The sequence below is a fragment of the Medicago truncatula genome, chromosome 7 (genome assembly GCF_003473485.1).
Source record: "Medicago truncatula cultivar Jemalong A17 chromosome 7, MtrunA17r5.0-ANR, whole genome shotgun sequence".
Classification (NCBI taxonomy): Eukaryota; Viridiplantae; Streptophyta; class Magnoliopsida; order Fabales; family Fabaceae; genus Medicago; species Medicago truncatula.
This window is the reverse complement of record NC_053048.1, coordinates 35,293,151-35,303,861: the sequence shown is the minus strand read 5'-3', so window position 1 is coordinate 35,303,861 and position 10,711 is coordinate 35,293,151. Positions and strand designations below refer to the sequence as shown.

The following is a 10,711-nucleotide window of genomic DNA, read 5'->3' as shown; positions in this document are numbered from 1 at the left end:
TCAATTGAAAATTAAAAAAAATTGAAAAACAAAGTGACACAATTTTGAGTACTTAATTTTATCTTTTGTGGACACATATTAGCGTTTTCCTGATGTATATTCCATTAGAAGGGTGTATAGTATAGTTGATTCAATTTAAAAATGCGCGTAAATTTCTGTGATTTTCATTGTTGTCATATTACGAGTGATTTATGCTAATTTAGTCAAATTATTGAGAGCCCCGATAACAGTTTGGGAAAGATTCCAAGGATAGAATAGAACTTCCATGCAACCATATATGCATGTGTCCTTTGTAAATTTTCATTTTTCTTTGATATTCTTAAAAGCAAAAAGCTAACTTGTGTCTTTAAGATACATGTTAATGAATCAAATATATTATTTTCTCTATTTTAAAATATATGTCGTAATTTTACATTGTACACTATTTACATAGATTATCTTGACTATATTTTTTAATTAATTATATAAATATAAATGTTAGCATGTAAAATGTTTGATTTGTCTCGATGAATATTTTTAAAATATCAATTTTTTATAATTCTTTATTATATACAATTAAATATATTATGATCAAGTTGTGTATTGACATGTGTGCCGTCGTTGACTGCGACATGTATTTTGGAACAGATATATTAATTTTTTGTTGAAATATATATATTAAATTTAATTTTTAAATTTATAATAAATAGAATGCACAATAGTTAAGAGAATATTTCAACTGTTTTCAAGATAGCATGACCATCTTAAAAAAGTTTTCAAGCATATCATAATAGCTTTTTTCAATCGCTCACAACAAAAAGCAGAGAAGGATGAACTTGAAGAAGATAAAAGAAGAAAGAGAAAGTGTGACCACAATGTATACAGAGTCAAACTAGCCTACCCTTTTTGGATGCATATTTGTTTTAAGGCTTCCAAGAGTCCACATGTTTCCTCTCCAAAACAAAAGAAAAGAAAAATTAGAGTCCACATGTTTACGTAAATATATTTATCTCTACTCTCCCTTTCTCCTTAATGAATCACTTCAATTTATCATCTAAATCTTCTCTATAGTATATTATCTCAAGAAATAACTGATTGGATCCGTCCAATCTCAAATAAGCAGTTGAGACCGTTTTAACACGTGAAATTAATTTAGCATTCGTACTGTATAATTTTAAAATTTATAGTCGAGATCTTCTATAAAGTGAAACCTCGTAAAAACGTTACACTAAAGAGTAAAGAATATGGTTGAGTCCCAAATTTTTTTTTGTATGCATCGTGTCCGATTGTGTGTTTATTCATCCCTTTTCATTTTACAACCACTCTTTTGTACTCAAACATCGGTTATTAAGTTTAGGGAGATGCTATTCATCCTGACGAATAATATAGCGAAATCATCCCGAAATCATTGCGGTCCTTGGATTGATCAAATGAGTAAGAGTGCTACTATTTACAGCAAAACAAACCATCCCGAAAGTGTCCCGATATGTTTTCAACGGTTTCATATCCGCTTAGTGATCGAATGATTACACATGCTGAAAAAAAAAGGAAAGAAGTGATAGCAATGCCATTTTAATACGGTCGTGAAAATCTCGGGATACATATCATTACCGAATGAGTAAATACACGAGCATATCAAAATTAAAGGGCCCCACTACCCATAGAATTCGCACGTTGTGATAATCTCTCAGGATGAAATTTGTCGCTAAATGTATCATTTCCCGTAATTTTATTAGTTACCATAGTAATTAAGGGTTTTATAATTACTCGAACATTTCATAATTAAGAGTTTTTTACCATTAAGTTTCTTAATTACTCGAACATTTCGTAATTATTTTCCTTATTTTCTTCTCACATAAATCATAGTAATTTTTTTTTTATTTATCTTATCTTTTTCTCTCTTGTCTTCAAAAAGGTTTGTTTTTTATCGTACACCCAAGTATATAAGGCTGGTTCTAAACAATCCAATTCATTTCTTAAGAAACCCTTTAGTTTGAAAATTCTAGGATAAGAAGAATCAATACAAAAAAATAAAAACACTCACGAAGCTGAATCACTAGTAACAATAACACCCTACTTATGTATGAAGAACCTTTTGTGGTGCTTGATTAACAAAATACAAGAAAGCAAAAAAAAATTACTTTGATGAGTTTTGGTGACAATAAGTAGAATAATGCCTTCTAGTGCAATCTCACAACCTCGTTTATCAACTCCTACTTTGGTTAAATCCATGTTCAACTCATCTGGTCTATCTTTAGCACTTGTAAGAGATTATATATTTTCTTTTCATACTAATATGATTTTATATTTTTTACTTCAAACTATTTTTTATGTTCTTGTTTGGGAAATATTGAATATTACAGCAAACAAATTTAGAAGCACAAGGTGGTGATATGAAGAGATTAATGGCTGAGAATTTTCATCAAACAAATAATGGTTTGAGAAGGAATAGAGAAGAAGAAGAACATGAAAGCTGCAGATCTGGTAGTGATAACATGGATGGTATTTCTGGTGATGATTTTGATGCTGCCGACAATCCGCCAAGAAAAAAGCGTTATCACCGACATACTCCTCAACAAATTCAAGAACTTGAATCGTATGTATCATAATTTCCTTCATAAAAAAAATCATCTTTTTTATGAAGTTTATAAAAAATAATTGTTGGGTTTTTGTCTTTTATATTTTGTAGGATGTTTAAAGAGTGTCCTCATCCTGATGAAAAACAAAGACTTGAACTTAGCAAAAGGCTTTGTTTGGAAACAAGACAAGTCAAGTTTTGGTTCCAAAATAGAAGAACACAAATGAAGGTAACCAAAAAAACACTTTCCAAAAGTCTTTGTATTCACATGGAATAGTGTATCTTTTTCTTTTGGGGTTCATTATTTTGATATTGCTCCTAGAAAGAAAAAAAGTTGAAATAGCAACAAAAATTTAGAAACGAAAAATGGTAAATTAAACCCGTCTCTAATTTTATTTTTTCTGTCTCTAATTTCTGTCGTTATTTCAACTTTTTCTAATTTTGTCGCTAATTTTATTTTTTGTTGATTATATCAGACTCAATTGGAACGTCACGAGAATTCGCTACTTAGGCAAGCAAATGATAAACTAAGAGCTGAGAACATGTCAATAAGAGAAGCAATGAGGAATCCCATGTGTTCAAATTGTGGAGGACCAGCAATTATTAGTGAAATTTCACTTGAAGAACAACATCTAAGAATTGAGAATGCAAGACTAAAAGATGAATTAGACCGAGTTTGTACACTCGCCGGCAAGTTTTTAGGCCGTCCAATTACGTCGTTACCAAACTCGAGTTTAGAAATTGGTTTTGTTGGTTTGAACAATACTTTGCCTTCAACAATGCCTTTAGGTCAAGATTTTGGTATGGTGTCAATGTCACCACCTTCAATTACAAGAGGAACAAGTATGGTAACAAATACTAATAGTAATGGTTTTGATAGATCAATGGAGAGGTCTATGTTCCTTGAACTTGCTTTGGCTGCAATGGATGAGTTGGTGAAGATGGCACAAACAAATGAACCTCTTTGGATTAGAAGTGTTGAAAGTGGAAAAGAAATTTTTAATCATGAGGAATATACAAGGATTATTAGTACTCCTTGTATTGGTTTGAAACCAAATGGTTTTGTTTCTGAGGCTTCTAGAGAAAGTGGTGTTGTTATCATAAACAGCTTGGCTCTTGTTGAAACTTTAATGGATTCAGTAAGCCTTTTTCAACTACTTCATTCAATTTTCTCCAACTTCTCTTCTTAGCCTTTCAATTATTCTTGGCTTAGGATGATTTATTTATTTTTCATTTTACATGGATGAATATATTTAGTACTATAGTAGAATTTATTAAGAAAAAATTGAAGAAATGAAAATTATTATTAATACCGGTGACACTAATGACTACTCCTATTTTCCAACTTTGAGGTGAAGTTTGTCAGGCGTCAAGCAAACATGGCTGCTCATACGATTGCTAGGGCGGCATATTCTTAGCCTAGTCGCCATGTTTTTGAGATTTGTCCTCCTTATATTGAATTTTTTTAAATTGAACTATATCATGTAGGTTACATAATCAAGCTATTTTTTACTACTAGTTTACTACTATAGAATATTTTTGAAACTAGAAAGCAATTTTATTTGTTTGATGATAAAATTATTATAGACTAATTTTATATTTTGTCTTAATAAATTTATGTTGCATAAATAATTTTTTCAGTGGTGATTTATTTATATATATTAAATTGTTGTACTTGAAACTGATTTTGTTTCTGTTGTATAACAGAATCGATGGTCAGAGATGTTCCCTTGTGTGATTGCAAGAAGCTCCACAACTGAAGTGATATCTAGTGGAATAAATGGAACCAGAAATGGTGCTCTACAACTGGTATATAAATTATATAGTACATAAACATAAATTGTTACCTTCAATTAATACTATAATGATTTTTTATTTTGACAAAATTAATACTATAATGTTTAATTTTAGTCACCATTTATTTTCATCTCTTTTAAAAATACCTCTATATATATTTTTGTTTTAACAGATGCAAGCTGAACTTCAAGTGCTTTCTCCATTGGTTCCTGTTCGTGAGGTGAGTTTTCTAAGGTTTTGCAAGCAACATGCAGAAGGGGTATGGGCAGTGGTTGATGTGTCCATAGATACCATCAGAGAAACTTCAGCTGGTGCACCCACTTTTCTTACCTGTAGGAGGCTTCCTTCTGGTTGTGTGGTTCAAGATATGCCAAATGGTTACTCTAAGGTAAAAAAAAATATATATATATATATTTTTTAAAATATCTTCACATATATTTTACATGATGAGATGCAAATAGATACAAATTAAAACCAAAATAAGCAAGAGCACTTAGATGATTAGATGAGATAATACGGGTCTCCTTTAGTTTAGCTAGGGTTCTGGGTTCGAATTTAGTATTGAACTTGCATGCAGCATCGTTAAAGTAAAAAAGTTAAAAAGGGTTTACAATATGTCAAAAGTTGTATCCTGATTATTTTTGTAATCTATACGTAAAGGACACCTATAGTAAACCGTACTACTATCTCAACTGTGTGATATTTGAACAACCATTTCATACAACTTTTGGTGACAAATTCTTTTTTTTCTCTCTTTTCATTGGTTAAAAACAATGGAGAGAGAAAAAGGAAGAGAGAGAAAGTTGTAAAAAAGTTGTCACAAAGTGGTTGTACAAATATCATTTCACTTTTTTTTTTTCATCACATTTTTTTATTTATTTCAAGTTTGTGTACAAGTAATTGAAACATGGTAACTGAATTGAGCAATATTTTAAAGTTAGAGGAGAAAAACACAAAGCTAAGGAATCATGGAGCTTTTGCTTTCCCAAGCAACTTAGAAAGCTCATGGTTCAAAGTAATTTTCAGCTTGTTTAGTGAGTATTCACTGTAGAACCACTCTGTCAGTGATGGTTCCCATGTTAAATTTTGATCAAGTATATTATTATTTGAGTGATAAACACACATTAATGTAGTGAAATCTAGGTGAATCCATTAATTTATTCATGGAAGTCTCCATCACTTAAATTTTGGTAGCTGCATGAACACATTAATTACAAACCATTTTAAGTAATTAATTTGTTGTTTTTTTAACTTTACCACATTCTATAAAAAAATTCATATGATGTTTCTATTCCAATCTTTCATGCAGGTTGTTCCCTATAAGAATATTATTTTAATTCATGAAATTGTGTGTGACCTGGTTTTTGAACCCTATAAAAACATATAGGTCAGTTATATATTATATTCAATGTGGACCCTTTGAGTCAAGATAATAGACTGAATATTTTGTCCTTTTGCCACCACACTGCAAAAAATATAGCAAATCTCGATGAACCTAATTTTATATTGCACGTAGCTTCTCTAAAATCCCGGATGATGACTTTATATAGCAGTACCATTATTTTATGTATGTACTTGCTCGATCTCCATAAGATAGATACCTTGGTCTGTCGTTGAGTCAACTTGCCAGGCTTTCTCCAAGATTTTCTGTTCATACTTGTACATCATGGTCCATGAATCATGATCATAATCAATCAACAGCTTCATTCCTGTTCAACATGTGTGAATGATGACAGCTTAAATACATCGTGACAACGATAAAATTACCGCGAATAATCATGATTTTGCCAAGTTATATATATTGGAGCTTTAATAAAATGACAATGTTACCGTAATTTTGTCAAACACACTGTGATTTCAAACATATCTACTAATTTCATAAAAATTTAATAACTCAATTATTTAGTTCTCCTTTCTTATATAACGGACTTGGATCTTCTTAACGGTTGTAGAATCATTGATTTTGATTGTAAGATTCTTACATTTAGATCTAATAGCTAACTACTATGTTGTGTTGCAGATAAAAAAAATTATGTTTACAATAAACTTTTCAAAGTTGGAATTTCATGAATATGGTTGGAAAATGAGCATGGTAATGGTATAACTAGTAAAGTGGTTGATTTACATGAGCATATGATGCAGGTGACATGGGTGGAGCATGCAGAATATGAAGAAAGCCAAGTTCACCAGCTCTATAGACCCTTGCTAAGCTTAGGCATGGGTTTTGGCGCACAACGTTGGGTTGCAACCCTACAACGCCAATGCGAATGTCTAGCAATTTTAATGTCATCATCACTCCCCTCTAGAGAACACTCAGGTATATATCCATCCATCCACACTTATCGACTAGGATCCTCAACATACAACTGCATTATGATGTTGCAGTTGTATAGAGGATTCAAACACCATATATACACACGCATTTAAAAAATGCATTTGTCCACAATAACCCAAGTTGTTATGTTCCTATGAACATGTAGCAATAAGTGCGGGAGGAAGGCGTAGCATGCTAAAGCTAGCGCACCGAATGACAAACAATTTTTGTGCCGGAGTGTGTGCATCGACGGTGCACAAATGGAACAAATTGAATGCAGGGAACGTGGGCGAGGACGTTAGGGTAATGACAAGGAAAAGTGTGGATGATCCGGGTGAGCCACCAGGGATTGTGCTTAGTGCAGCAACCTCAGTTTGGCTACCCGCTTCACCACAAAAAGTATTTGATTTCCTCCGCAACGAGAAGCTTAGAAGTGAATGGGACATACTCTCCAACGGTGGTCCAATGCAAGAGATGGCTCACATTGCCAAAGGACATGACCATGGCAACTGTGTCTCCCTCCTACGAGCTAGTGTATGAATATCTCTTCCATCTTATTTGCCACTTTTTTTAATCATATTTCGAGTTTGAAATTAGATTTTTTTGTCTTTATTTTTCACATTAATACCATAATTATGTGTTTTAAAAAATGGTAGACATGATTAGAAGATTAAAAAAAAAAGACCAATTTTATTTAGAATTTAATTACCATATATTATTTAAAAAAATTGTATTAACAAGAAATATTTAGAGACAAAAAACTTAAAAGATGTATAAAATATAATTTCTATTCTATAAATTTTATGTAAATATTTTATATAACCATATTATTGCCGACACTACCATATAAAGTGAAATGAAATATGATTCAATTTGAAGTACTTATTTATGATCAAACTTTCACTTAAGCCATATTTGTTTTATTTTTCATTGCATTAAGGTTATTTGTATCCAAGTGATAGACATAAAATAGAAAGTTGAAATTTTGTACCAAAAAAAAGTTGAAATTTATAAGTTTTTTTTAGAGGTTGAAATTTAGAAATGAATGGTGTACATTTTACTATTATTGATTTGATTGTTGTATGACGATAACGTTTTCAAGAGAAGAAGAAACGTGAATCTTGTTTTGTCGTGTAGTCATTGGATGAAAAGGTGAAATTGAGAAGGACAGGGTTGAAAATATTTGGAAGCATCTATCAAGACAATTTGTAACAGAAATAGGGCAGCGTTTGTTTCAGCAAATTTTTCCAAAAAGTCAAAATCTGAAACTTTTGTCAACTTTCTATTTTTCTAACTTCTATGTTCTGACCTCATTCTTTTAAGCTAAATTTTGAAGTTTAGAAAAAGAAAACAAAAAAAGTGGTACCAAGGTTTGACTTATTGACTACCTCTCCAACCCTAAAACTTAACGAAAAAGACAACACATACTAGTAAAATATAAATATTAATTTCAAAAAACATTCTTATATCATGAAATTTTGTTGGATATTTATTTTATCATTCAATTAATTATTTCAAACTAAATTTAAATTTGAATTAATTTTAGTTACAAACCAACAAAACTCTTAAAACCAAATAATTTTTCGTTTTTTTTTCTCTTGTTGCAGGCTATTAATTCAAGTCAAAGTAGCATGTTGATTTTACAAGAAACAAGCACAGACGCATCGGGGTCGCTTGTTGTGTACGCTCCGGTGGATATTCCTGCAATGCATGTAGTAATGAACGGTGGCGATTCAGCTTATGTTGCGCTTCTTCCGTCGGGTTTTGCCGTGTTACCAGATGGACATAGCAATGGGAGCGGTAATCACGAAGACGCATCACAGCCGAGAGTGAGTGGATCACTTTTGACGGTAGCATTTCAGATACTTGTGAATAGCCTTCCGACGGCAAAGCTCACGGTGGAATCAGTTGAAACGGTTAACAATCTCATTTCATGTACTATTCAAAAGATAAAAGTAGCACTTCAATGTGAGAGTTAATGTCACATGACACATCAACTCTCATGTGACTCTGCTTTGAGTTGTTCGTATTTTGTAACTTTTTTATATGATATGTCGCAACTCAAATATCTTCAATCACCTGATCGTGATTGTTAGATCAAGATCAGACAACCACCTTTATCACGACTGCAAGAAAATGTTGATTGTAGGGAATTTAATTTCGTAGTTATGAGGTGAAATTTAGTTTGTGAAATCTATTTCAAATTGTTATATATCTTACTTAAGTTTCACCTCAATAACTATAAGAGTGATGAGTAGTGTTATTACTGATATTTTATTTAGTATAATATTTAATTTGAGAGATTATAAGTGGCGTGTGGGAAGGACTCGAGGGGTGTGGAGTCAAGAACGAACCACGCGTTAAAAAACTCCTTGAATGGTGGTGAGTATCCAAGACTTGGTTGGGTTCGGATCTTTAACACAAAGGAAAGGGTGGTGGTTCGGGTATTGACTCGGGTTGACCCATTATACTAGCAGAAAACAGGCAAGAACAAAGTTTTTTGAAGGAATGCAAGAACAAATTTGTTTCTCTAGTTTGTATTACTAGTTTGTATGAATTGAATCTAGTTTGTTGAATGTGATGAGACTGTGAATTTATTTTGTTTGTCATTGGTTGATTGTTTTTACATTTCTTATTTCTAGTTTAAATGTTATTCTTAAATTACTTCCCCCTTTTGCTCTACAACAACTTTTCTATTTATCTCTCAATTGTCAATTTAATTTTTAAGTGATATTAATTATATTTTTCAAGTGTATGAGAGGGGAGAACCCACCTTATGTGCCCTGCAAGTTCCCCAACGGAGATTCAATATTAAACGACGGTAGAAACTTCGTACCGATATGATGCTAACAAAAAAAATTGTCTTTAAAGGAATATAATAGTCTTCGAATAGTGATAGATTGGTTGTAGATAATCTTGAAAAATCTAATGAAAATTTGAATGATGACAATTCCATCAATGACAATGATATTATTCTTGATGCGTCAAATATTGATGTAGGTATCAATGACCACTTCATCCATCCTTTAGATATGTATGATCCTAAAAATTGAGGTAATCTTGATGTTAAAACCAAAGACATTTTAATTGAAAAATGTCATGTTAGGGAATTGAATATCACATTTTTTAAAGACAAACTTTCTAAGCATTTTTCATATTCTTATTTTTTATCCATAAAGAGTATTTTAGCAAATGATAGAGTGAATGATGGAAAGCTTTAATTAAGTGAGTAACTAACGCGAGAATAGTGTGAACATATCACTAATATTGAAAAACTACTTGAGATTGATAATGTCACAGTAAATGTAGAAAGATTTAACCATTTTATGTATTGAGAAAGATATCATAGAATATATTGATATAGACACAATTATTAACGATTTTAGTCGTAGAATTGTTATGTATGAGCATCTCAATTGCATGAATTTCATATGCAATTGAAAACATGGGTAATTTAATTTATTTTTGTGTGTCGATCCGGATGAAATGCTGAATTACTGGTTATAAGAACGTACTGTATATTTTGAATAGTTTCAAGTTTGGAAGATTATAAAATTATTTTCTAAACTGGGAAAGTGACCAATGCTTCAATAAGCAGATGTCCTACTCTTATCTTATATGACAATTACACTTCATATTCAAAACAGCTTCTTGCGAAGTATCATTAGTGTAGCCCTTCCATTCACTACCACTTTTTACTCCTATATATGTGTGTATTTTGGGTACTTTTTTTTGTTAAGAAATGAGGCCATTGATTGGTCCTTGGACCTTCTTAAAGATAATAATCTAGTATATAAAGATGATGAAATAATTCAAGAGCCGCAATATGGATCAAATCCATTCATGAATCAAAATATCCAAGAGAAAAAAGTATTAATTGTACAGATATATGTAAATATCCTAAAAGAAATGGTAAAATTTGGATTCAATGTGAATAGTAGAGAAAAAAAGTTGAACCCCCAAACGAGTGAGTAGCCAGCCAAATTTGCATTTTTGTTTTTCATTTATTGAAAGTGAAGGACCCACTTTTGAATTTACAACAC

The 10,711-nt window shown here is 31.5% G+C and overlaps 1 protein-coding gene across 1 annotated transcript; it reads left to right on the top strand.

The window, feature by feature from the left end:
* The first annotated feature begins 1,945 nt into the window (after positions 1-1,945).
* Positions 1,946-9,277, top strand: LOC11431643 (homeobox-leucine zipper protein ANTHOCYANINLESS 2). Its single transcript, XM_003623778.4, has 9 exons — positions 1,946-2,242; positions 2,343-2,575; positions 2,669-2,786; positions 3,034-3,696; positions 4,265-4,366; positions 4,527-4,742; positions 6,497-6,671; positions 6,835-7,202; positions 8,276-9,277. The coding sequence occupies exons 1-9, from the start codon at positions 2,153-2,155 to the stop codon at positions 8,645-8,647; spliced, it is 2,337 nt and encodes a 778-aa protein (XP_003623826.1). The 5' UTR covers positions 1,946-2,152; the 3' UTR covers positions 8,648-9,277.
* Positions 9,278-10,711: the final 1,434 nt, after the last annotated feature.